The 27,572-nt window shown below is 42.0% G+C and overlaps 3 protein-coding genes and 1 long non-coding RNA gene across 12 annotated transcripts in view; 2 read left to right on the top strand and 2 right to left on the bottom strand.

Moving 5' to 3' along the window:
• The first annotated feature begins 3,403 nt into the window (after positions 1-3,403).
• LOC106587300 (histamine H3 receptor-like) lies at positions 3,404-5,586 on the top strand. The gene is made up of 3 exons (XM_014175559.2): positions 3,404-3,889; positions 4,096-4,262; positions 4,444-5,586. Exons 1-3 carry the CDS (start codon positions 3,562-3,564, stop codon positions 5,338-5,340), a joined length of 1,392 nt encoding a protein of 463 aa, XP_014031034.1. The 5' UTR covers positions 3,404-3,561; the 3' UTR covers positions 5,341-5,586.
• A 548-nt stretch (positions 5,587-6,134) lies between these two features.
• Positions 6,135-23,353, bottom strand: LOC106587298 (vacuolar protein sorting-associated protein 35). 4 transcript variants are annotated; one of them, XM_014175555.2, is made up of 17 exons: positions 23,088-23,353; positions 21,991-22,089; positions 21,653-21,749; positions 21,377-21,500; positions 20,981-21,163; positions 20,315-20,534; positions 18,211-18,294; positions 17,990-18,099; positions 17,769-17,865; positions 17,355-17,503; positions 13,712-13,919; positions 10,276-10,431; positions 10,047-10,169; positions 8,768-8,947; positions 8,354-8,593; positions 7,834-7,977; positions 6,135-7,264 (listed from the first exon to the last, which is right to left on the bottom strand). In XM_014175555.2, exons 1-17 carry the CDS (start codon positions 23,088-23,090, stop codon positions 7,085-7,087), a joined length of 2,397 nt encoding a protein of 798 aa, XP_014031030.1. In that variant the 5' UTR covers positions 23,091-23,353; the 3' UTR covers positions 6,135-7,084. The 4 variants fall into 4 exon arrangements, with proteins under 4 accessions (XP_014031030.1, XP_014031032.1, XP_014031031.1 ...); XM_014175557.2 differs by having other exon boundaries at positions 21,991-22,074; positions 23,088-23,349; XM_014175556.2 differs by having other exon boundaries at positions 21,991-22,077; positions 23,088-23,342.
• LOC106587301 (uncharacterized) lies at positions 23,351-27,084 on the top strand. 5 transcript variants are annotated; one of them, XR_006762267.1, is made up of 5 exons: positions 23,351-24,121; positions 24,201-24,410; positions 24,583-24,672; positions 24,769-25,463; positions 25,614-27,084. It is a non-coding gene; the product is annotated as an uncharacterized lncRNA (long non-coding RNA). The 5 variants fall into 5 exon arrangements; XR_001324407.2 differs by having other exon boundaries at positions 24,244-24,410; XR_006762265.1 differs by having other exon boundaries at positions 23,351-23,829; positions 24,008-24,410.
• Positions 27,025-27,572, bottom strand: part of LOC106587297 (myosin light chain kinase 3) — a 33,505-nt gene continuing 32,957 nt past the window's right edge. For both annotated transcript variants that reach the window (XM_014175553.2, XM_014175552.2), the window contains exon 13: positions 27,025-27,523. In XM_014175553.2, coding sequence (XP_014031028.1) covers positions 27,449-27,523 — 75 coding nt within the window. In that variant the 3' untranslated portion in view covers positions 27,025-27,448. The remainder of the gene's footprint in view (positions 27,524-27,572) is intronic.

Raw genomic sequence — 27,572 nt, forward strand, 5'->3', positions numbered from 1 at the left:
AAACAGTCCACTCTAGCCCCCTTGTTTTTTACTCGTTCGAAAAAAGTCAACCTGTCTCTGTGCACTCAGTAGTACATAGATGAAAGCTGCAATGGTCCTCCTGAGTTCCAGTCTGAAGCTGGTCCATAAGCCAAAGTTTCTGTACATCAATGTCCACAATGTCACTAAGTATAGAAAATACTGTAATTTACCAGGCACTTGTGTCACCTTATGTGGAGAACACAAATTAATCTACACTGAACAGAAATAAAAACTCAACATGTAAAGTGTTGGTCCTAAATTTCATGAGCTGAAATACAAAATCCCAGAAATGTTCCATATACACAAAAAGCTTATTTCTCTCAAATGAAGTCCCCAAATTTGTTTACATTCCTGTTAGTGAGCATTCTCCTTTGCCAAGATAATCTATCCATCTGACAGGTATGGCATATCAAGAAACTGATTAAACAACATGATCATTACACAGGTGCACATTGTGCTGGGGACAATAAAAGGCCACCCTAAAATGTGCAGTTTGGTCACACAACACAATGCCACAGATGACTCAAGTTGAAGGAGCATGCTGACTGCAGGAACTTCCAACAGAGCTTTTGCCAGATGATTGAATGTTAATTTCTCTACCATAAGCTACCTCAAACGTCGTTTTAGAGAATTTGGCAGATCACGTGTATGGTGTCGAGTGGGCGAGCATTTTGATGATGTTAACGTTGTGAACAGTGTGCCCCATGGTGGCAGTGGGGTTATGTAATGGGCAGGCATAAGCTACGGACAATGAACACAATTGCATTTTATCGATGGCAATTTGAATGCACAGAGATACTGTGACGAGATCCTGGGGCCCATTGTCGTGCCATTCACCCGCCTCCATCAGCTCATGTTTCAGAATGATAATGCAGGGTCCCATGTCGCAAGGATCTGTACACAATTCCTCGAAGCTGAAAATGTCCCAGTTCTTCCATGGCTTGCATACTCACCAAGCATGTCACACATTTAGCATGTTTGGGATGCTCTGGATCGACATGTACCACAGCAAGTTCCAGTTCCTGCCAATATCCAGAAACTTCGCACAGACATTGAAGAGGAGTGGCACAATATTCCACAGGTCACAATCAACAGCCTGATCAACTCTATGCGAAGGAAATGTCATGCTGCAAGAGGCAAATGGTGGTCACACCAGATACTGACTGGTTTTCTGATCCACGCCCCTACCACAGGAAGCACCAGTGACTTGGTCTATAAATAAGTGGTCAGATGAAGCAGATGCTAAACTACAGGACTGTTTTGCTAGCAGACTGGAATATGTTCTGGGATTCTTCCGATGGCATTGAGGAGTACGCCACATCAGTCACTGGCTTTACCAATAAGTGCATTGAGGACGTCGTCCCCACAGTGACTGTACGTACATACCCAAACCAGAGGCCATGGATTACAGGCAACATTCGCACTGAGCTAAAGGGTAGAGCTGCCGCTTTCAAGGAGCGGGACTCTAACCCGGAAGCTTATAAGAAATCCCGCTATGCCCTCCGACGAACCATCAAATAGGCAAAGCATCAATACAGGACTAAGATCGAATCGTACTACACCGGCGCCAACGCTCGTCGGATGTGGCAGGACTTGCAAACTATTACAGACAACAAAGGGAAGAGCAGCCGAGAGCTGCCCAATGACACGAGCCAACCAGACAAGCTAAATAACGTCCATGCTCGCTTTGAGGCAAGAAACACTGAAACATGCATGAGAGCATCAGCTGTTCCGGACAACTGTGTGATCACATTCTCCACAGCCGATATGAGTAAGACCTTTAAACAGGTCAACATTCACAGGATCAGATGGATTACCAGGACATGTACTCCGAGCATGCGCTGACCAACTGGCAAGTGTCTTCACTGACATTTTCAACCTCTCCCTGTCTGAGTCTGTTATACCAACATGTTTCAAGCAGACCACCATAGTCCCTGTACCTAAGAACACTAAGGTAATCTGCCTAAATGACTACCGACCCGTAGCACTCACGTCTGTAGCCATGAAATGCTTTGAAAGGCTGGTCATGGCTCACAACACCATTATCCCAGAAACCCTAGACCTACTCCAATTTGCATACCGCACCAACAGATCCACAGATGATGCAATCTCTATTGCACTCCACACTGCCCTTTTGAGACAGCCTATAGGGAGAAGGTCAGAGACCTGACCGTGTGGTGCAAGGACAACAACCTCTCCCTCAATGTGATCAAGACAAAGGAGATGATTGTGGACTACAGGAAAAGGAGGACCGAGCACGCCCCCATTCTCATTGACGGGGCTGTAGTGGAGCAGGTTGAGAGCTTCAAGTTCCTTGGTGTCCACATCACCAACAAACTAACATGGTCCAAGCACACCAAGACAGTTGTGAAGAGGGCACAACAAAACTGGAGACTGAAAAGATTTGGCATGGGTCGTCAGATCCTCAAAAGGTTTTACAGCTGCACCATTGAGAGCATCCTGACGGGTTGGTATGGCAACTGCTCGGCCTCCAACCGCAAGGCACTACAAAGGGTAGTGCGTATGGCCCAGATCGTCACTGGGGCCAAGCTTCCTGCCATCTAGGACCTCTATACCAGGCGGTGTCAGAGGAAGGCCCTAAAAATGGTCAAAGACTCCAGCCACCCTAGTCATAGACTGTTCTCTCTGCTACCGCACGGCAAACTCTACCTACATGTACATAATTACCTCAATTACCTTGACACCAGTGCCCCTCGGACATTGACACATTGAGTCTGTACTGGTACCCACTGTATATAGCCCCGCTATTGTTATATACTGTTGCTTTTTAATTATTTGTTATTCTTATCTTGCTTTTTTAGGGATTTTCTTAAAACTGCATTGTTGGTTAAGGGCTTGGAAGTAAGCATTTCACAGTAAGGTCTACACCTGTTGTATTCCGCGCATGTGACAAATACGATTTGATTTGATTTACCTTTATTAAGGTATCTGTGACTAACAGATGCATGTCTCTATTCCTAGTCATGTGAAATCCATAGACGATTTCCTTATGAACTGTAACTGAGTAAAATCTTTGAAGTTGTTGCATGTTGTGTTTATACTTTTGTTTAGTATAGAATTAGTATTTGACACAACTTTGCAAAGCCAGCCACAATGTTAATATTAATATGAAATTAGATGAGAATACCTTTCAGACATTACATTATAATTTATTTTTGCCTTGGAAATTCATATTTTCTAACAGCTAAAATTATGTTTAGAAAGAAATACAGAACACCCATTAGCCTTCAAATGTGGTGTAAGGAATGAACTATTCTAATCTTTATTTCGCTGTCTTTATATACTATCTGATCAAACAGACATAGGAGATAGGAATCATATGTCCAATTTTTTCAGTTCTCACAAGCACTGCAAAACAACCAATAAAAACGCAGCTCTCGTTTTATGTAGGCTGCAGCCTATAAAAACGGCATCTTCCTCCTCGTTTTCAGTCTTCACACGAACCCCATGGCATGTCAGCTTTAACATGCTATTGAAGTTGGCTGGTTAAACTAATCTGAAAAAATAAAAGTAGGGACAATGCAACCCGAATCTTTATTGCTGGGTGCTGGAACTTCCATGGCCGTCACTTCGCATTGGAAATCGAATGAGATGCTCAACTGGTCTGTGGTTACCCAGGGAAACGCCACGGCGCTTGGTGATATGGAGATGCCTGGGAACTCGCGTTCGCATTATGGACAATTCTCTCCGTCTACCTCCGTGTTCTTGGCTGTGCTCATGACGCTTCTTGTCTTCGCCACTGTGCTAGGCAACGCGCTTGTAATACTAGCCTTTGCGGTGGAGAAAAGTTTGCGAACTCAAGGGAACTTTTTCTTTTTGAATTTGGCCATAGCCGATTTACTCGTTGGTGAGTGCGTAAATGTATTGTGTGAGCAAGTGCATTGTGTGCCATTGTTGTAAAGGTATACATACTGTTGTGCATGATTCATAAGCTACTGCTACCCATACATATTTTCTCTCTGTACTGTTCTATATTGCCAAAATATTTGAAACCGCGTTTCAAATGCGTGCTTAATAGTCGTGCGTAAAATGTGTGTTCCATCCCATCCGCAGGAGGTTTTTGTATTCCGGTTTATATCCCCTATGTCATTACCGGCGAGTGGAGACTCGGACGAGGTCTTTGCAAGATATGGCTGGTGGTGGACTATACTTTATGCACTGCATCAGTGTTCAACATCGTCCTGATCAGCTTCGACAGATTTATATCTGTCACACAAGCGGTGAGAAAACATTTACGCATGATTATCCTTTCCTGCAGCGGGTTTCATTTTCAACTGTCTGCTAGTGATATGGAAGTAATGAAATATCAAAAATTCTAATTGAAAGGTTTTCTTTAGTGCACCAAGAACCGTGTGTACACTCCATTTCAATAATGCCACCATTCCTTTCTTTCTGTATCAGGTGAGCTACAGGTGTCAGAAAGGTGTGACCCGGGAGGCTGTTCTGAAGATGATGAGTGTGTGGCTGGCTGCTTTCCTACTCTATGGGCCAGCGATCATTATCTGGGAGTACATTGCTGGTAGTAGCGTGGTGCCCGACAAAGAGTGCCACGCTGAGTTTTACTTCAACTGGTATTTCTTGATGACAGCATCCACTGTAGAGTTTTTCACCCCCTTTGTTACTGTCATGTACTTCAATATCAGCATCTACATCAACATCAGGAGGCGGAACCAGGTGAGAGATGAGCAGCCTGTCGAGGGGCCTGGGGACTGTGAGATGGAGGCCCTCAAAGCTGGAGTTCAGCATGTATTCTTCGTCAGACCAGTGGAAGGTGAAGCCCAAAGGATCCCAGACAATGCTGCCAGGTTAGGAGGTATTCTATCTACTGCTAAAGTGTCAGCAGTAACTGGGAACAGCAACCATGAGACAAGTAAGGATGGCACGATTCTGGACCTTCCTCCACTGCAAGTGGGCGATGTGGTCCAGCATTCCAGGAGGACGCGGTTCCAGTCAGCGGAGCACTCGTTCAGTAAACAGTGCAGCCGATCTGAAGTAGCTGCCAGTCGTTTTCGCCTCTCAAAGGACAAGAAGGTTGCCAAGTCCCTGGCAGTGATTGTGTGTGTGTTTGGCCTGTGCTGGGCTCCCTACACACTGTTAATGATCATCCGTGCAGCGTGCCATGCCCAATGTGTCCAGCACTACCTGTATGAAATCTCCTTCTGGCTACTGTGGGTCAACTCCTCCATCAACCCTGTCCTTTACCCGCTGTGTCATACCAGCTTCAGAAAGGCTTTCAGAAAACTGCTTTGTACCACCAAGATTAAAATTCAGCCACAGTATATGGAACAAATGTATTAAGCATGACCAAATTGCACTGACAACTATGGCCTTCTTCTGACAGTTTTTATTTATTTTTTAAAATCAGTTGTCTCATGATATCAGTGTAGGTGGACAAGTCGTATGAGTGTTGCACAACACTGGGTACAGATGGTCACCATGAATATTGTTTTGTATTTCTGTGTAGCATGTGGTTGTTTGCAGATCTTACACAGTATTAGTTATCGTTACAACAAATGTAATGTCTGTTTTCTGTTGAACAATAAATACATGCAGAAGCTCACCTCCAATATGTTTATTACCCTGGCATCTACCTTAGACTTCAGGCAACATTGTTCAAAACCTTTTTGCAAAAACACAACCTTTTGTACCACATACAGTATGTTAGCCTTTATATATGCAGCAAAGTGTCGCTAAATGGCAAAGAAAATGTTTTCAGCTGTGATTGTTATTCCTTTGACCACCGAGAGACTGTCTCCATTGAACAGTCACCTAGCGACGGATGAAATAAAACTGAATAACAGCCGTAGTCAGTAGATAGCGAATTGGACCTCATTTGTTAAGCATGAGTCACAACACAACCTTGACCACCCACACCAAACTAAATAGTAGAAAACACCGAAAGTGTTTCTAAAAATATAACCTTGTTTGTCTTTCATGAAAGGATGACCATTCTGTAAACAAATGTCAATCCATTCACTAACGTGTTGTTTCTCCCCTCATTTGCACTTCAGTGCACCAACTCAGTATTAATTCAAAACCAGAGGCTAGATACCTGCAGCATAACAGAAGAAGTACACCAAGTTATAGACATGTAGGGTTAATATCAATTTGTTTATTTGTGCAAACGACATGATATTGATATTTATTCTATTTTTGCTGATTTACAAGTAGCTCATACATACAATAGATAGGGTTCAGAATCCAGAAGACAACGAGATGAATAGAACCCACCCCCAGTAGAGATCTTTTAATCGATGTGGACATCTAAGAAATTAAAGGTTAGCTGCCACTTTAGTAGCGCCAGTGACAAAGGGGTATCATACACATCCGTTCCTCCTACCACTCATTGAGATATCCAGAGCAGGTCTATGCAAAAGCATGCACCAACACACGCCGTTTAACTCTCTACAAATGGCTGCCAACCACAGAAGTAAGGCCGCAACCAAAAAAAAAGAAGAGCTCAAGCTAAATGAGTGAAGCCGTTGAGGAGAGAGGAGGGCAAAGGAAAATCTACAGCCGACTGCCCAGGTGTTAGTCTGTGGAGGAGAAGGGGTTGTTGGGTCACAGCGTTAGGTCAATGGGATAACTCTCCCCCAGTACGACCTAGTAATGACGCGACATAAAAGCAGGCAATTTCTTTCTTTTGCATGACCATGAAATCATGATGACGTACAGACAGAGGAGATGAGTAGGGTTCAAAGTTTAAACATGAGCTTCCACTGGCTATATCATCGCCTTCTGAGGGTGACGACGGACAACAGAAATGGTCAAATATGATGGAATGACAACACGCAGGAAGTGCAAGGCAAACTGCAGCCTGTACACCATGTATTCTCAAAAGCAACACCTGTAAATGCAACACCTTATGCTAAAAATGGTAACATGAAATAAAGTGAGAGGAGAAAAGGATAGAAAGAAAGAGAGAGAGATGGAAGGCAGGTGTTGTTGGTGGGGTTGGCATTTTTCCCAATGGATGGAATACCCTGGTGTGAGTGTGTCTGTGTGTGTTAATATATATAGATATTTTTAAGTGTAGTGAGCCCTACAGCACCAGGCCCTCATAAGCAGGCCCCTCGGCCTCCGGCGACTCTCTCTGCAGACGCAGGTGCTCCAGTGTGTTGTGGAAGTGTTTGTTGATCTGCTCCGTCTCCTCGCTGGCCTCCAGGTTTGGCAGGTCCTCTCGGATCTTCTGGATCAGCTGGTTCAGAACCTGGACCGTCACCTACAGGGGATCAAGACATCTCATGATTTCAAATAATCATTTCAAATAGGTTGAAATTAGTGAGAGAAAAAAAAGTATGTATTACCTACTGTAGATATGCAGAAATATACTCAGTTATAAGACAAAAGTTATATAATGATTTAGGGGGGGGAAATGATGTCAGTGTCTCAAATTGTCCTGACTATGGAGCCCCTGTTCTCAGTCCCTGGAGGCCTAGTACCCTCTCTAGCTGTTAAGAAGAACCCCCTGTAAGACACCCCGTCTGTCTGGGGAGAGTGGGTAGGTGAGCTGTAGCCTCCTGTCCTTCCCTCCTTGCTGCGCTGGTAAATAACCACCAAAGAGTGGGTGTCCCCTTGGTGTCCTAGCAAGTCCCAACACTGTTCCAATAAACTCAGAACACGGGAGATTGGATGGCTTCACTCCAGGCAGCTCAATGTGACCGTCTGCACTTGAAGTGCGTCGAAAAGACGTCAGGATTTCATAATGCAGGCCTGGTTCTGAAAAAGCATGTCAGTGGTAGTATAGACGTGGTAGTATAGACGAGGAGGACAAAAGAAAAGCGCACATACCGCATCATTCTCTCTTTCGTAGAAACAGACGTATCTGTTCAGGATCTCAATGAAGAGCTGCACTTGCAGTGATGGGTCCATGCACTGGTTGGCGATTTTCAGGGCCTTCTTTAAGCACTCCATCACCCTCTTCCCGTCAAGAATCTGAGGACAAAGACGGTGGTGTAAAACTCTTCTACCACACATTCACACACACGCCACCTGTGATGAAGAGGAAGTTGAAACTCTGAATATAAATATAGAACAAAGAGAACGTCTTACTGCATTCCCTGCGCTTCAATACTCTGATTATGTGTCATTATACGCAAGGAACCTTAGAATTACCACCCTGCTTGTCATTTTCTTATTTTTTTTCTTTACATCTCATCAGAGCAGAAGACAAAGCAAGGCAATCAATCTCAATACTTGGTTACTAGACTGTTACTGCCTGTCCTGTTACTATGGTGACACCATCTTTAGAACTGCACTGTATTTTACACAATAATTATATATTTCTCCTCTTTCTGATCACAACCCCCACCTCCTCTCCATTCTTTTCAGTGTTGCGTCCGGACCAGAAGAGGTGTGCACAGATGCTGACGGCCCGACACTGGTCTGGCTTCTTGAGCAGTTTGGAGGCAGCGAGCGCACACTGCGTCCTCAGAGGCTCGTGGTTCTCCTCGCTGAAGCATTTTGTTCTCTCAAACGTGCCGATGATCAGCGTGATGGCTGCTAGCTGAGCCTTGGAGTCGCTGATCTCATCCTCATACAGGGAGAAGGCCTGTGAGGGGGGGGGGGCAGTCATCAGTGTTGTGTTTCAGATATAGAACAATTCCCGACTGTGAAATCAGTGGATCAATGCTGCCAACACAGGGCACAAGTAAACCTAAGGCGAAGAGGGGCAGTGACCTCCTTCCTCCAATATTTAACACTCAACCCATTTTGTCCCTTGTACCTGTGACATAAACTCGTAGGCCACAGTCTCGTGGTTCTCGAAGCCAATCTCTCCTGCGGCCAGCGCCCCCTGTAGGAAGAGTCTGAGGGGCAGCTCAGCCAGCTCAGCCTTGATCAGAGCACTGATGGTTTGGTGGGCAAACGAGAAGATCTTCTGGCACTTCTTCTCCCATTTATCATCCTGTGGGACGTGTTCAACAAAGAGAAACAGTTAAAATCCACCTTCCTGTTTATCATAAATCATCCTCTTCATAACTTCGTAAAAAATATATATATATATATATATATATATATATATGTATACTGAACAAAAATATAAAACGCAACAATTACAAAGATTTTACTGAGTTACAGTTCATAGAAGGAAATCAGTCAATTTAAATAAATGAGGCCCTAATCTATGGATTTCACATGACTGGGCAGGGGGAGCATCCATTGGTAGGCCTGGGAGGCTTGGGAGCCAGGTCCACCCACTGGGGAGCCAGGCCCAGCCAATCAGAATGAGTTTTTCCCCACAAAAAGGCTATATTACAGACAGAAATACTCCTCAGCATCCCCCCTCCCCAACGATCCCACAGGTGAAGAAGCCGGATGGGGAGGTCCTGGGCTGGCGTGGTAACACATGGTCTGCGGTTGTGAGGCCAGTTGGATGTACTGCCAAATTCTCTAAAACATTGGGGGCATCGCGGCGGCAGCGTAGCCTAGTGGTTAGAGTGTTGGACTAGTAACCGAAAGGTTGTAAGTTCGAAGCCCCGAGCTGACAAGGTACAAATCTGTCGTTCTGCCCCTGAACAAGGCAGTTAACCCACTGTTCCTAGGCCGTCATTGAAAATAAGAATTTGTTCTTAACTGACTTGCCTAGTTAAATAAAGGTAAATAATAGTAGAGAAATTAACATTCAATTATCTAGCAACAGCTCTGTTGGACATTCCTGCAGTCAGCATGCCAATTGCACGCTCCCTCAAAACATCTATGGCATTGTGTGACAAAACTGCACATTTTAGAGTGACCTTTTATTGTAATGATCACGCTGTTTAATCAACTTCTTTATATCTCACACCTGTCAGGTGGATGGATTATCTTGGCAAAGGAGAAATTATCACTAACAGGGACGTAAACAAATTTGTGCAAATTTGTGCACACTTGAGAGACAAACTTTTTGTGTGTTTGGAACATTTCTGGGATCTTCCATTTCAGCTCATGAAAAATGGGACCAACGCTTTACACGTTGGGTTTATATTGTTGTTCAGTATAGTTACGGTAACGGTTACGTGACGTACTGATGAAGAGTTCTCTTTGTAGCGGAAGGCCAGCTGATAGGCAGCAAACACCAGCGGTGGAAGAGTGTAGCGAATCCTCTGGTTGCCCCCAGCACCAAAGTGCTTCCTGGCTGTATTCAGGATCTGAAGAACATGACGGAGCCCTCCATTAACATATGCCATGAAACACATCTCCTGAAAACACATTGATACTGTGACAGAATTCAACTGTATGGGAAGCAAAGCTTACCAGATACTGTTGGTCGGGGTCATCGGAAAGCAGCAGATGAATGAAGCGACCCACAAGGCTCTGCTCCTCAGCAAAGTCCTCTGGGTCTGGGTCTTCAGCGGGCTGGTCTGGCTGGTCCTGGATCAGTGTCGACACCAGGGTCAGGATGGCATCCACCTTGAGGGAGAGAGAAAGTGTTGCTTCAGCAGTGAGATATTTACAGTGCTTTCAGAAAGTATTCACACACCTTGACTTTTTCCACATATTGTTGTTACAGCCTGAAATAAAAAGTGATAAAATTGAGATTGTGTCACAATACCCCATAATGTAAAGTGTACTTTTGTTTTTAGATTAAAAAAAAAAAAAAAAGTTGAACTGTCTTGAGTCAATAAGTATTCAACTCCTTTGTTATGTCAAGACTGAGTTAGTACAGGAGGAAAACTGTGCTTAACAAGTGACATAAGTTCCATGGACTGAAAGTTTTTAAAAAAAGCAGACACTGAATATCCCTTTGAGCAGAGTGAAGTTATCAATTACATTTGGATAGTGTATCAATGCACCCAGTCACTACAAAGATACAGGCGTCCTTTCTAACTCAGTTGCCGGAAAATAAGGAAACCGCTCAGGGATTTCACCATGAGACCAATGGTGACTTTAAAACAGTTAGTTTAATTGCTGTGATAGGAGAAAACTGAGGATGGATCAACAACATTGTAGTTACTCCAGAATACTAATCTATATGACAGAGTGAAAAGAAGGAAGCCTGTACAGAATACAAATATTCCAAAACATGCATTCTGTTTGCAATAAGGCACTAAAGTAATCCTGCTAAAAATGTGGCAAAGAAATGCACTTTTAGTCCTGAATACAAAGCGTTATGTTTGTGGCAAATGCAACACAACACATCACTGAGTACCATTCTTCACATTTTCAAGCATGGTGGAGGCTGCATCATGTTATGGGTATGCTTGTCATCAGAACGAACGGACTAGGAAGTTATTTAGGATTTTTTTAAAATAACATAATAGAGCCAAGCACAGGCAAAATCCTAGAGGATAATCTGGTTCAGTCTGACAGACACTGGGAGAAAAATTCACCTTTAGGAAAATAACCTAAAAACCCATGGCCAAATCTACACTGGAGTTGCTTACCAAGAAGAGTGGCCTAGTTACAGTTTTGCCAAATTGGCTCGAAACTCTATGGCAAGACTTGAAAATGACTGTCTAGCAATGATCAACAACCAACTTGACAGAGCTTGAAGAACTGTAAAATTAATTTATATAAAAATGGTTTTATATATATATATATATATATATATATATATATATAAATAAATAAATAAATAAATAAATGGCAAATACGGTTAAATCCAGGTATGCAAAGCTCTTAGATACTTTCCCCAAAACGCTCACAGCTGTAATCGCTGCCAAAGGTGATTCTAAAATGTATTGACTCAGGGGGTTGAATACTTACGTAATCAAGAAATGAGTGTTTAATTTTTCTTTTACAAATTTCACCTTTACACATTGACATTACAGAGTATTGTGTGGACTGTTGACAAAATACCATTAAATAAATAAATCCCACTTTGTAACATACCAAAATGTGTAAAAAGGGGTGTAAATACTTTGAAGGCACTGTATCATCAATAAGCTTTCTTGAGCAGACTGGAAAGGGCTAATAGCGGCAACAAAAATCGACAGACTGCAAGTATATTGTAATAGAATAGAAGTTATATCGTGGTCAAAAAGGTATGGGGGTGAAGATAGTTATATAAGTTAGAGGGGGAAAGGCTTTTAAAAAAGGCCTCTTATGGCATTACTGGGAAATCAATGTTCTCCTGGAGTTCCACTAAGAGCTCTCTTAGAAAAGACTGGTGCTCTGAATCATTGTTCACACTGACCTTTTCCAACTTGAAAAGTTAGAAAAGGTTATTATGACTTTATAACAGCCAATATCTTGAAGAGAATTGATGAAAATAAGTAGCCAGACTGCATGGAAGTATACAATACAAAGAGCCTTTTGTTCATGCTTACCTAAACAAAGTAAGGTGAAAAGAGCCCAACAACAAGAAAACGTATGAGAAAGAACACAGCTCAATGTGCAAGAATATAAGTAAGTAGCACATGTCATTATGTGTTTGTGTGTACAATACCGGTCAAAAGTTTGGACACACCTACTCAATCAAGGTTTTTTTTTTTTTGTATTCTTTTCTACATTGTAGAATAATAGTGAATACATCAAAACTATGAAATAACACATATGGAATCATGTAGCAAACAAAGAAAGTGTTAAACAAATAGAAAAATATACTTAGATGAGATTCTTCAAAGTAGCCACCCTTTGCCTTGACAGCTTTGCACACTCTTGGCATTTTCTCAACCAGCTTCATGAGGTTCTTACTTGGAATGCATTTCAATTAACAGGTGTGCCTTGTTAAAAGTTAAGAAGGAAAGAAATTCCACAAATTAATGCATTTGAGCCAATCAGTAGTGTTGTGACAAGGTAGGGGTGATATACAGAAGAAGATAGGGCTATTTGGTAAAAGTTCAGAGGAGACTGCGTGAATCAGGCCTCATGGTCGAATTGCTGAAAATAAACCACTACTAAAGCACACCAATAAGAAGAAGAGACTTACTTGGGCCAAGAAACACAAGCAATGGACATTAGACCGGTGGAAATCTGTCTATGGGCTGATGAGTCCAAATTTGAGATTTTTGGTTCCAACGGCCGTGTTTTTGAGAGACGCAGAGTAGGTGAACGGATTATCTCCGCATGTGTGGTTCCCACCGTGAAGCATGGAGGTGGTGGTGTGATGCTGCTTTGCTGGTGATGCTGTCAGTGATTTATTTAGAATTTAAGGCACACTTCACCAGCATGGCTACCACAGCATTCTGCAGTGATACGCCATCCTATCTGGTTTGCGCTTAGTGGGACTATCATTTGTTTTTCAACAGGACAATGACCCAACACACACCTCCTGGCTGCGTAAGGGCTATTTGACCAAGAAGGAGAGTGATGGAGTGCTGCATCAGATGATCTGGCCCCCACAATCACCTAACCTCAACCCAATTAAGATGGTTTGGGATGAGTTGGACCGCAGAGTGAAGGAAAAGCAGCCAACAAGTGCTCAGCATAAGTGGGAACTCCTTGTTGGACTGTTGGAAAAGCATTCCTCATGAAGCTGGTTGAGAGAATGCCAAAATTATGCAAAGCTGTCATCAAGGCAAAGAGTGGCTACTTTGAAGAATCTCAAATATAAAATATATTTTGATTCGTTTTATACTTTTTTTCATTACTACATTGTTCCATTTGTTATTTCATAGCTGATGTCTTCACGATTATTCTACAATGTAGAAAATAGTAAAAATAAAGAAAAACCCTGGAATGAGTAGGTGTGTCCAAACGTTTGACTGGTACTGTATGTGTGCATGTGCGTTGGTGTGTGTGTACTGACCTGCTCCTGGGATATAATGGTGGTGTTGTAGTCCAGAGTGTTGCTCAGAACGTAACAGCTCATGCTTTTGCGGGACTCATAATCAAAGTACTCGAAGAGTGGAGGGAAGTGCTTGAGCTGCAGAACAGTCAGAATGTTGTTGTAGGTGTCCACTGGGATCTTCAGCAGCCTAGTCAACTCTTTCGAGACCGCGCTACTGGTTGCAATGCTTTGAAAGGGGGGAGACAATAGAGTTGAGAATGAAAATACTGAAGTAGCTACAGCCGTTTCCTTTGTCAGCTATTTATGAAAATTGGGAAATAGCTCAGTGCTTTCTGTGGTGGTGGGGCAAGCCAGCAGAAAATAGGAGCATTGCGCCGTGATTGGCTCAGTGTTCTGTCACTCATGGGGACACTACATAATCGCCAAGTTTAATTCCTTAGTAAGGGTAGACATCCAAAATGTCAGACCTTTGGGTCTTGCCATAGAGTTATATTACAAGTGCCCTTCCAAGAAGGCTCAAGGTCATTGGCCACAGATAAAATGACGTCAAATGACGTTATATGTACTGTAGCTTTGATTGGACTGATCATGTCAACATCTTACTTCAAAGTATTTGCTAGCAGTCATCATGAATCAAGTCCACAATCTACTGGCAAATCATTTTTAATCCTTGTCATATGAGTAGAAATAATGAAGATAAATTATAGATAGAATGTATCGGTGCTCATCAGCCATAAAGTTGGAAATCGCAAATTCAACAATGAGTGGTTTGTAAGGAATCAGTGGCTAACTGCAAGCATTGCAAAGCAACCACTAGCCTGCTATTCAATGGCGTGGCTGTGTGTTTTTTTCCCCCCCCCGAGTTCGCACCCCAGGTAAAGGGAGGGTTTGGCCGGCAGGGATGTTCTTGTCCCATCGTGCTCTAGTGACTCCTGTGGCGGGTCGGGCGCATGCACGCAGACACGGTTGCCAGGTGTACGGTGTTTCCTCCGACACATTGGTGTGACTGGCTTCCGAGTTAAGCGGGCATTGTGTCAAGAAGCAGTGCGGCTTGGTTGGGTTGTGTTTCGGGGGACGCACGGCTCTCGACCTTCGCCTCTCCAGAGTGCGTACGGGAGTTGCAGTGATGAGACAAGACTGTAACTACCAATTAGATAGCACGAAATTGGGGAGAAAAGGGGCAATTTTCTTTTAAACAAAAAAGCCAGGTGTAGCAGTGGTAAGGTGTTGGGACAGCTTGATGTAGGCGCTAACAGTTTGTGGGCACCGTTTGTCACCGTTATAGCGCAATTCATGTATTGTTTAGTGGCTTCACATATTTTTTTTTTTGCCCCACCAAGATTCACATGCTAAAATCGCCACTGTGCAAGATACTACATAATAGGTAGAAATGTGAAAGCTTTAGTACTTCCAAAAAGCCTCGGACTCATAGGAGTAGGCTATAGTAAACTAATCAGGAGTCGCATTAGAGTTCAGAAATCTGCATTTTCAAAACGCAGACCATGAACAAAAAAATAAATCACAGGTGATTTATATTGAAAGTCAACAGTCATTTTTTGCTTCAATAGAGTGATCAGGGGTGTGCAACTATTGTTTTCCTTCACAGATACTACATTAGTGCAACATATTTGGCAGAAAATAGCTTCATTTTCATCAGACAACAGAAGTGGAACACTATTTGGTGTAAAAAAGCAAGGTATTTTTTGCAAAAACCATGCATGGCCATCACATATCTAATGTTTATCGTAGAAAAGTAGGCTACACTGAGAAAGGTCCAGTTGAAGTCAGAGGTTTACATACAACTTATCCAAATACATTTAAACACAGTTTCACAATTCCTGACATTTAATCCTAGTAAAAATTCCCTGTCTTAGGTCAGTTAGGATCACCACTTTATTTTAAGAACGTTAAATGTCAAAATAATAGTAGAGAGAATTATTTATTTCACCTTTTATTTCTTTCATCACATTCCCAGTGGGTCAGAAGTTTACATACACTCAATTAGTATTTGGTAGCATTGCCTTTAAATTATTTAACTTGGGTCAAATGTTTCAGGTAGCCTTCCACAAGCTTCCCACAATAAGTTGGGTGAATTTTGGCCCATTCCTCCTGACAAAGCTGGAGTAACTGAGTCAGGTTTGAAGGCCTCCTTGCTCGCACACACTTTTTCAGTTCTGCCCACACATTTTCTATAGGATTGAGATCAGGGCTTTGTGACGGCCACTCCAATACCTTGACTTTGTTGTCCTTAAGCCATTTTACCACCATTTTGGAAGTATGCGTGAGGTCATTGTACATTTGGAAGACCCATTTGCGACCAAGCTTTCACTTCCTTACTGATGTCTTGAGTTGCTTCAATACATCCACACAATTTTCCTTCCTCATGCCATCTATTTTGTGAAGTGCACCAGTCCCTCCTGCAGCAAAGCACCCCCACAACATGATGCTGCCACCCTCGTGCTTTACGGTGAGGATGGTGTTCTTCGGCTTGCAGGCCTCCCCCTTTTTCCTCCAAACATAACGATGATCATTATGGCCAAACAGTTCTATTTTTGTTTCATCAGACCAGAGGACATTTTTCCAAAAAGTACGATCTTTATCCCCATGTGCAGTTGAAAACCATAGTCTGGATTTCTTTATGGCGGTTTTGGAGCAGTGGCTTCTTCCTTGCTTTTTGCTTTACTGTGGATATAGATACATTTGTACCTGTTCTGCCAACATCTTCACAAGGTCCTTTGCTGTTGTTCTGTGATTGATTTGCACTTTTCGCACCAAAGTACGTTCATCTCTAGGAGACAGAACGCGTCTCCTTCCTGAGCGGTATGACGGCTGCGTGGTCACATGGTGTTGTTCATACTTGCGTACTATTGTTTGTACAGTCGAACGTGGTACCTTCAGGCGTTTGGAAATTGCTCCCAAGGATGAGCCAGACTTCTGGAGGTCTACAATTCTTTTTCTGAGGTCTTGCCTGATTTCTTTTGATTTTCCCATGATGTCACCTCCAATTGACTCAAATGATGTCAATTAGCCTATCAGAAGCTTCTAAAGCCATGACATTTTCTGGAATTTTCCAAGCTGATTAAAGGCACAGTCAACTTAGTGTATGTAAACTTCTGACCCACTGGAATTGTGATACAGTGAATTCTAAGTGAAATAATCTGTCTGTAAACAATTGTTGAAAAATGTACTTGTGTCATGCACAACGTAGATGTCTTAACCGACTTACCACAACTATAGTTTGTTAACAAGAAATTTGTGGAGTGATTGAAAAACGAGTTTCAATGACTCAAGCCTAAGTGTATGTAAACTTCTGACTTCAACTGTAGCTACACATCAGTCAGAGCCCTGTCTGCTGCCAGAATGCCCATTCATGAATAGTCAAAGTGGAGAAGTGCAACTAACATACAAAATTAGTCTGATGACGAGCTGAAATTACAATAAGTAGCATTTTAGATCTGCGTTTATAAAACGCAGCAAGATAAAACGCATAAGAAATCTTTTTTTTCCTGCGTTACGCAAACCCTGCTAATATAATTTCATTTTAATTTCCATTAACGTATATCTTTGGTCTGATGAATTCCTCTACCAAACAAAGGAGAAGCAGAACTATCCTGATGATCAACTATGTAACACTGAGACAGGGACATGGTAGTGCTCTTACTGCTCCAGGTTGAGCTTATTGAAGATCTCCACTGTGCTCTCCAACACCTTGTCCACATAGTCCACCCGGTCAGGGTAGCACTTCATTGCCAGGTTGATGAGGGACACCTGTAGTGAGACCACATCCTCCGAAGGCATGTCCTGGCGGGACTGGAGGGAAAACATGAAATACAAAATATGTAATAACATATAATGTAGCCTACTTCAGTTTAATTACTTAAACTTAAGCATATATCAAGGTCATGAGATTGAGTCAATGAGAGAAAAACTAGATCTCAATTTTGTGCCTGAATTTGTCAATGGAGCGAGAGATATCAATATCTGCAGGGGAATTTCTAACGACCAAATCAATGGGAAAATGAACTGCCAAGAGAGGAAAAAGAATTATAGAATAAAACCTTTCTCCATCGCTTGCCTGTATAACTGTGGCTACTTGTTGGGAGAAAATATCAAACAATTTGATTTCAGCAGGGATTCCAGGTCCATCTTCTCGGTGAGCAAACAAAGCCAGTCTAAAACAGAGAAGATAAATCACGTCAGTGGGTTTCAATACAATACCAAGGAAATTGGAAAATTGCAATCATGTGTGTAGTGTACTGCTTGAACTGAAATCATATGTAGCAGAGTTTACATCACCTGTCAATGAGAGCGATGATGATGTTTTTGACATTGACGTGCTGATGCAGGTCGGCACAGGAACGAAGGAATAGGTTCAGTGTCTGAAGGTGGAACTCATCAGGGAAAACCTGTTATAGAAGAGGAGAGCCAGGCCATATGTGATGAATCAGTAATAGTTCCTGCGTATGCATTTCCTACTACAGACCTTGACACAATGACAAACTGGAAACAGTAGTTACCTGAATGATGCACTCCATGAGATATTCTTGAGCCAGGGAATCTCTGCAGTTTACCACCTGTTCTAGGACACCGGACAGCACAATCTGGGGAGAGAAATAACCCAAATACAATGTAACACAATGGGCATCCTCTCTAGATATAAGGGACTTAAGTATTTGTTTATTTTCTGCACGTTGTAACACATATTCAACGTAATATTTTATCCAATGCTGCATCCCTCTTTGCCAAACATAATTTCTAAGGTAAAGTAGATATAATAGCAGAAATAAAACATCAAGAGGTGCTCAGGGTTAACCTGTTGGGGACCCTTTTGAGATAGGATCCCGTTAACGGGATTGCTTGACAAGATAGCATGGCGCGAAATTCAAAACAGCAAAAATCGAATAATTTCAATTTCTCAAATATACGACTATTTTACACCATTTTAAAGATACACTTCTCCTTGATGTAACCACGTTGTCCGATTTCAAAAAGGCTTTACAGCGAAAGCAAAACATTAGATTATGTTAGGAGACTACATAGACAAAAATAATCACACAGCCATTTTCCAAGCAAGCATATATGTCAATAAAACCCAAAACACAGCTAAATGCAGCACTAACCTTTGATGATCTTCATCAGATGACACTCCTAGGACATTGTTATACAATACATGTATGTTTTGTTCGATAAAGTTCATATTTATATCCAAAAACAGCATTTTACATTGGCGCGTGACGTTCAGAAAATGTTTAGCCTCCAGAACTACCGGTGAATGAGCACAAATATTACAGAGATACTCATCATAAACGTTGTCAAAATACATAATTATTTTAAGAATTATAGATAGCGTTTGCATCCAGGAGTAGTCTGAGTCAGATTTTAAAATAGCTTTACGGAGAAAGCACATTTTTCAATATTCTGAGTACATAGCTCAGCCATCACGGCTAGCTATTCAGACACCCGCCAAGTTCGGGGCAACATAAATTCAGAATTAGTATTAGAAATATTGTATTACCTTTGCTGATCTTCGTCAGAATGCACTCCCAGGACTGCTACTTCCACAATAAATGTTGTTTTTGTTCCAAATAATCCATATTTATGTCCAAATACCTCCGTTTTGTTTGTGCGCTTAGAGCACTATCCAAAGGAATAACGCGCGAGAGCGGAACCAGAGACGAAAAGTCAAAATGTTCCATTACCGTACTTAGAAGCATGTCAAACGCTGTTTAAAATCAATCTTTATGGTATTTTTCTCGTAAGAAAAGCGATAATATTCCAACCGGACAATAGCGTATTAATTTCAGAAGAAAAATAAGGAAAGGCGCACTCACGTGACCATGCATTTCCAATCCCTTTGTCCTCCAGCAGTCCACTCAGTAACTGAGCTCCTATATTCTGCCCGGTTACTGGATACGTATGAAACAACTTTCGGAGGGCTTTTGACAGCCAATGGAAGCCTTAGGAAGTGCAACGTGACCCCTAAGTATTTGTAGTTTCTCTAGGGATTCAAAAGTAGAACTACAGTTCTCAGACCTTACACTTCCTGGTTGAAATTTTCTCAGGTTTTTGCCTGCCATATGAGTTCTGTTATACTCACAGACACCATTCAAACAGTTTTAGAAACTTCAGAGTGGTTTCTATCCAAATCTACTAATAATGTGCATATTCTATTTCCTGGGCAAGAGTAGTAACCAGTTTAAATTGGGTACGTTTTTCATCCGGCCGTGAAAATACTGCCCCCTAGCCCCAAGAGTTAAGAACCCCTCTTGGAGCTTGACAAGGATCATCTTCTCGTCTCCACGCCCTCAGATAGACAAACGACAAAGGCTAAACCCTACATATTTCTACAGGTGCTCTTTATTCTAGAACAGTACATGATGTGTTCCTATGCTCCTCTGCATGGCATGATTCTCTCAATTCAAGTACATGAATTCATTTCCAAGCCAATATCTGAAAAGTGGCAAATAAAAAAGCATACTGATTCATAGTAACTACACAGTCTTCAAGTCAGTTTCAGATGAATCATACATTAGCATTCAGATTAATGTCAAGTGTTCCATTGTACATGCAAATGTGCAGCTCTAGACATCGCTATATATAGGCAGACATGTAAACACAAACCTGTTTATACTTTTCCACGTTGACCCCCTCCAGCTGGCTGAGTCGAACCAGGTTGGTCCCAACCAGGATGCGCAGCTCCTGCCTCTCCTTCTCCCTCTTCTCCCTGTCTCGGCTGTGGCCCTGGTGCTGCATGCGCACCCACAGCTTATTCATCTCAGCAAAATTCAGCAGCACAAAGTCAATGGAGTCGTTAATGTCTCCCGTCATCGCATCCTCCCCCCTGGAAAGACAGAGACGAGGACCAAAGGTTCTGCCTCGTTAACTGGAGTAAGATATATCAAAAGGAAGTTTATCAAAAGGAAGCCTTTTCATTAAATCAATAACTCTACGGTCACATTTAAACCTTCTGGGATGATTGCTAAACAATGAGCTCAAATCTCTTTCAATCAGAGGACGGACACAACGTAATGAGAAGGTCTGATTAACACACTGAGGCCTGGATTGCGAGTGGGAATCGGTCGATGAGAATGAGTGAGGGGCAGCTCAGGGGGGGGAGCCCAGTGAGGAGAGACAGAGAATCTCAATTGCGTCCTCTTTTTCCTCACCTCCTTCTCAAAACCCATTGGATGAGAAAACCAGAGGTCCCTCCCTCCAAAGGGTTTTGTGAAGGTGGCGAGGCGAGAGGACGCAAGGGTTATGCAATTGAGATTCTCCCTATGTTCTTACTCTAGCTGCTCCCCGTCGTCAGGCAAGATGTTGCGGGTGCACTGCAGCAGGTAGTTTCTGAGGAACAGGCCTCTCAGCGGGTGCTGCACCCCCCGACACATCTCCACCAGGTCCTTCAGGATGTCCTTACGCGACTGAGGGAAGGAGCGGACATACACCACCCCCACAGTGATCAGCAGGTAACTGGGAGAGAGGAGAGGGGGGGGGTCATTACTTGTTCTGTTTCCTATACCTCTAGGGTCAAGCTCCTTCATCTGGTTCGCACCGCCTAAAGAGGGCATTGTTGTCACATGATTGATCACATGTACAAGTAGGCTAGTCCAAGAGAACATGTGCAGCTTTCCATTTACACTTATTCACCATCTGAAACGATCATTAGGATGCTTGAGTACTCACAGTCTGGGGATGATGTTCCCTGCATATTGTACCAGCTCATAGAGGTCAGCCACCTTCCTGCCTTTGGCAAACTCATCTGTCAGGTACACCTCCAGGTAGTGGAGCTCATCAGAGATAGCCATGTCTGCACTCAGAATTAGGGACTCATAGCACAATTGTAAACAACACCAAACATGGACTTGCCTAGAACAGTCAAATGATCTGGAGAATGAGGAGTGCATTTTTTTTTTAAATGTCTAGGCCAGAGATCCATAGGTTGCAGCAGGTAAAGGATACAGAGTTCATAGTAGCTCTTTGGCGATAACATGGAGGTCCTGAGTTCACCCAGCATGTTAGATGCATGTTTCAATGCATCCATCAGCTTGTTCTTGTCCTACAGATGGAAGTGTCAATCAAACAAGTCAAGTAACAAGTCAATTAGTATACAGTACAGTTAGTTTAATATCTGAAACACTGCTCCACAATATGCTGTAATGTAACTTGTGGCTCGGAAACACTGTCTCTCTCATACACTGATGAGGGTCAGAGAACACAATACATATTTGCTATATTGTTAACAGAAAAGAGAAGGAAATCAAAAGGGACCCGCACAGGAGGAAATAGGCAGATCTTACCAAGCAACGCTTCATCTGAAATGACTGGACCTTGACAGCCTGCACAGCTTCATCAAGTAGCTTTTCCTGCTCGTCCTGGGGTGACTGCTGTGTGGTAGGCTGAAAGACAGCACACAGAAGCTCAGAGGAATGCCATGCATGTTACTCTGACATACTCCACCATTATAGCTACAGTGGTTCACAGTTACAGGGAGCTGAGACATGACATTGATTCAGATGCTCAGTAAACTGGCTATGCCCACAGAAAAATAATTAAATTATTGGTGGTACTGTACTGGCCAACATAAACATCGAGTTAGCTAATTCATAGTTATCCTAATGTCAGCCCTCTGGATGGCCTAAGATTAGAAATGGTGAAGAAAATGTCACATGCCTCATCAAGAGTGTAATAGGTGTAGACTGCAAGCTAGCACTGAGTCACCGGACTATCATCAAGTGGTTAGCTACTGATTCGTATGCACTGTTCACACTAACCATGTTCATTTCTAGCATCACCAGAATGAATGATCAATGACTGACAGCTGTTGGCGAACCTTCGTTATTGAACTAGATAGCTAACGTTAGTTGTGGTGGCCAGGTTTGTATATTTGGACCTCTCTGTCACGGATAACCAATCGAGTTTAGCTAGTTAGTTACATATACTAAGTTATATCGATATTCTCTTTGATCATTACTAGCTACGTTAGTTAGCTAGATAGCTAACTAGCTAACGCGTCTAGACATTTCATGAAAATACTAGCTAACAAACTGCACTCCTTTGACTTTGTGAAATTCGTGTCTTAAAAGTAAGAGATTAAACAAATCGACCATAAGAGTTGCTAGACATTAATGAATCGGGTCGATTCTTCAAAAAAATGAAATAGGTTGACAGTTAGCCTACAGCCTTAGCCAACTACTAGCTAGCAGGTAGCTATCTGGCTTTTAACTAGGCCGTAGCTAACTAGCACCACCCACAATTTGAGTCTGTTTTCGAGTCTCAGTCTCAGCCATACAGCAATAACAAAAAAACAATACCGAAAATGAATGACTCACATAGGAGGTTAGGATGGATAATAATCACAAGTGTAAAGTGTAGCTATTCTTGCATTTTCACTTACCATGATTATCAAGTTTGTATCAGCAAACTGGTAGCTAACCCTGAAATCGTTTCCCAGTCATGTGACTGCTACCGATCCACCAGCTACCCAGTTTCGACAAGTTACCACAGATACAAAGTCAAAATTGTCTATGTCGTAAAAAAATTATGAAAACAACAATTTTCTTTTTGGTCTTAATTTAAAGATAGGGTTAGGCATTGACTGTGGTTGAGGTTAGGATTAGGTTTATAATCAGCTTTTAAGAAGATAAATTGTATACATGGGCGTGGTTTATGACTTTGTGGCTTTAATAACTAGTGAAGACCCCGCTTCCCTTTCCACAGAATCGCACGCATTGGCTGAGCCGAAAACAAAGTGTGGGAATACGTCTCCCATTGGCTAAATTACTGCCTGTAGTAGTGTTAGCGCAAATATTTAGACAACGGAGATCCAATTACTACAATGTGATATAAGCAAATATATTATGAGTAGAACATTTGACGCTGAATTCCTTTCGTAAATAAATATGCTGTTGTTATTTTCAGCAACAAGTACGCAAACAGGCGTCGATGGCTGGTAGGGGTGGTGGTGTCTGCCAATTTTGCTGCGAAAGGCATGTTTTTGTGTGATAATTCGACTGGAGAAGTTAACTTTTTATTCTGTCGTTGGCAGTCACGAACATTAGTTAGTTATCGGTAATGGAAAAGTACATGTTTACTAAACTTGTATCTAAAATGGGTATAACCTCTGCAAGAGTTTTACGGTGGGTCTGTAAAACGATTATATTATCTAGCTAGTATACTTGAGACAGGATCATAGTTCAATCAACATGTACCATTGATTTTAGGTAGCTAGTTAACCTGCTTGCCAACAACTGTTATTATCCAGCTGCTTGATAACCCGCTTGATATAGTTTCCTAAACTCTGCATCTACATAACAGCCAAGCAGATGAGTACGTGCGGTTATCCCTGGTTAAATGTACAGGACGGGTACAAGTAAAGCAGTAATTTGCCTAGAACTGGCAGCAACATCAATTAAGTTACCCCTGGACAAAGTACGTTTTTTTATATTAGTTTTGATGACAAGGCATCTCACCTGTTAATCAAATAACCAAATGCCCTGGTGTTGCTCAGGTAACGTGCCCTATGAAAACTGGCTGTGTGTTATTTCTTCAAGAATATGACGTCAAATTATCCGTGTTGAACAAGAAGCCGTATCAAAGCACTCTGAAGGCCTTAGAATGAATGCACGCTTGGCCTCGAGTCTCACCTAGGACTCGAAGACCTTGCTGTTCAGTTTGGGTGCATGGATGCAATCAAAGTAGCCACCCAAATACTAGAACGGTGAGAACTTGAAGAGTAGCCTACTCTGGCCAACACAACTATTCTTCAAATATTTAGTAAACTACTATTTTCAGCAAGTCTTCTTTCCTGAACAAGACACTGTCCCAAATATCATACATTTGTCAATGCAAATATGTTAATTTAATAAGATTAATCCATGTTTGTGTTCCAGGTATGAAGTGAGCCTTCCTGCTGCTCAGCAAAAAGATGTGGACCTGTCAAAACCACTCTTCACTACAGCTGCTTTGAACTCTGCATGCAAGTGAGGGTTATGGTATTTCTGTTACTGTTTCTCCATAAACCATTCAACCTGATTATTAATTAAACCTAATCACTATCCCCATGGACATCTCTCCAGATGCTTGAAGATCAAAGTGGACAGGAAGCTGTTAGCGTCATCTGGTGCTAAAAAGGGAATCTTGACAGGCTGTGCACCCAGCTCCAGAAACTGGGACAGGACATCTGCTGTCAAATGATAAAGGGGTTTGACTAACATATGGTGGGAAATGGGTGAAAGCCCAGGAAGGGCCTTTGGATTTAAAAATCTACTTCCGAGCATTAACGCTCTGTTAACTAACAATACCTTTTTTGTGTGACATACGCTTCAGAAAGCTGGGGTTTGAATTATTGTGGCCTTTTTCATAGTGGCCATTTGTACTTTTGCCCCTGGTGTGGATTTTTACTTTCCTGGGTGAAAAGAGAATCTAGGTCATTCCTCTCTCTCATTGTTGTCGTGGTTACTGCCTGGTGGGAGAGAATGGATGTTCTATTTTAGGACTGAAAACTTCAGTGAGTTGGTCTCCCAATCAGGGATGTCTCGATCGCGGCATACAACATGCCTATTACAAGCAATCTCAGAATGTCGAGGCTGAAATCAGTTTCTGCTGGCAGTAGGTAGAGTGAGTTCATGTATGGTCCTCTCTCTCTCAGGTATGGTCTTTAATTATCTCTTGATTTTTTTCCTCAATAGAAGAAGCCGCTCCACTGAAGAATCCAGTTAAAAGGCACAGAAAAGACAAACCCTCATAGAAAGTATAGAACAAAAAGAGGAAGGTAAGTGTGACCAAATAATAACCATACCAAATTCCTGATTATGTCTTTAGAAAAGTGTAACTCTTAATCTTTGCTGTATTGTGGGGTTAAAACAGTGTTAGAGGGAATATTTTGTGCTGTCTATCAAGGCCTTTTCCTCCTCCCTTTCAGAGGAAGACCTGCCGACGTCTCAAAAGCAGCAGAAATAGGACTCTGAGGAGTGCGCTGCACAAGATTACGAAGAATGGAAGCGAAGAATCTTGGAAAATGCCCTTAAAGCCAATGCATAAAAGTTAATTTGATAGTCATCTCAGCCATAAAGTGGAAATGTTTTCACAACCTTGGGCTTGTGATCAGTGAAAATGCTGTCTACAGTGCTGAGTAGTGAGGCTGGAGCTCTTGTTTTCTTTGCATGTGAACTCTAATGAGCAGATAGACGTCTAGTAATGAAGCACATATGAGCTTGCTTCTGATTTGAGAAAGTTTCCTGAAAGGTGTTTTTATTAGTGTTTATTTTTTTGATCATGGTTTATTGTTTCAACCATGGTTATTTTATGCTATAAGCCTTATCCTTGTAAGCAAGCATGATATGTTTGTATTCCATACAGTACTTTGACATTTCTGCCCCTCAGTGGCAGTGTATGAGACTTACTTTAAGAGAATTGAGCTGTGCTGTTGCTGGTCAATGTGTTGGATTTGTACAGTTTTAAGATTAACATTCTTTGGCGTTTTGGCGTTCACAATTTATGGTGGATGACAGACAGTCTTAACAGTTGGCATTAGCAACGTTTTTTATTTAGACCACAGTGAGTACCACAGTATGAGTTAGAAATGGTTCTTATAGTTTTTGTCACCATTCATTTTTTCCATCTGGAATTTTAGAACTACTTCCTAAGTTTTGATAACCACACATCTCTCGAACAAGGTGACTTTTATCAATTATTAGCATTTTGAATGAGTAAATTGTGGCGAATATATTGATGACTCACATCCGAGAGAATTACACAGCTATCAAAACGTCACACCTACATCTAACACACAATTTAATTCGAATTGTCATTCAAGTGGCACAGCGGTCTAAAGCGCTGCATCTCCGTGCTAGAGGTGTCACTACAGACACCCTGGTTTGATTTCAGGCTGTATCACAACCGTCCGTGATTGGGAGTCCCATAGGGCGGTGCATAATTGGCCCAGCATCATCCGGGTTAGGGTTTGGCCGTCAATGTAAATAAGAATTTGTTCATAACTGACTTGCCTAGTTAAATAAAATAAAAAAATCACAATGTGAAAAATGAATGGCGGAAAAACCATTGGAAGCATTTGTGTTTATGGGTGTTATGGCGATTCCACTGTGCCAGACTATTGACAATAGTATAAGTCTGGCCATTTGTGGCTTCACTTATTTTAATAAATTAACATTTATAGTCATTGAGTTATTTGGTGAGTTCAAGTGGAGGTGGGGACACTGTCACAAAATAATGCTATATGGGAACACCATACTGTCAGTCAGGTTGTGTAGCATGCAAGCAAGTAGCCCATTCAAAGCCTTCATAGAAGGAAAGATTGACAAGACAAGGTCATCTGTGTGATTGTAACAATTCACTTACCATATTAAATAAACCAAAAATGAAAGCCTTGTGAATAATGTCGTTGTGATTTCAACGTGATGTACATTCAACAAAGCAGTTCAAACATATGTCGGTAAGAGTTGTCATTAAATAAACAATTACACCTAAGTAGTAGGCTACCTGCTTGAAGCGCACCGTGAGCCCAGGGTAGTTTAGTAATCACTAACAGGAAGACCGCACAAAGTTGTGCACCGTACAGTATAAAAAGTGATTAGAATACTACAGTACACTTCAATGTCCATCATTGCAATTTGCATACCAATGCCAGACACTGTTGCAGATCACGTCCTGTTCTGTTGCCTCAGTCCAACTAGCATTAATGGCAGAAATGCCTGCCATGGAGGTACAACTACTCAGTCTTTGACAGTCTTCTCACTGCTATACAGTGTTTATGGGATGATTCTGGCGAAACCTCTTCAGCCTGTTGGCTGCAGCAACCACATAGAAGTGTTTCTGCAAGGAAGTAGAATAACTGAATTTAGATCACTTTCCTATAAAAAAA

The sequence above is a fragment of the Salmo salar genome, chromosome ssa26 (genome assembly GCF_905237065.1).
Source record: "Salmo salar chromosome ssa26, Ssal_v3.1, whole genome shotgun sequence".
Lineage (NCBI taxonomy): Eukaryota > Metazoa > Chordata > Actinopteri > Salmoniformes > Salmonidae > Salmo > Salmo salar.

What these genes read in the sequence shown, in the direction of transcription:
- LOC106587298 (XM_045708945.1), bottom strand. An exon ending in ACGTGGAAAAGTATAAACAG is followed by an intron (nt 18,295 to 20,314) that starts GTTTGTGTTTAC and finishes TTCTCTCCCCAG; the next exon opens with ATTGTGCTGTCCGGTGTCCT. An exon ending in ACAAAGAGAACTCTTCATCA is followed by an intron (nt 8,948 to 10,046) that starts GTACGTCACGTA and finishes CACGTCCCACAG; the next exon opens with GATGATAAATGGGAGAAGAA.
- LOC106587300 (XM_014175559.2), top strand. Translation starts at nt 3,562, where the DNA reads ATGCAACCCGAATCTTTATTGCTGGGTGCTGGAACTTCCATGGCCGTC. An exon ending in CATAGCCGATTTACTCGTTG is followed by an intron (nt 3,890 to 4,095) that starts GTGAGTGCGTAA and finishes TCCCATCCGCAG; the next exon opens with GAGGTTTTTGTATTCCGGTT. An exon ending in TTATATCTGTCACACAAGCG is followed by an intron (nt 4,263 to 4,443) that starts GTGAGAAAACAT and finishes TTTCTGTATCAG; the next exon opens with GTGAGCTACAGGTGTCAGAA.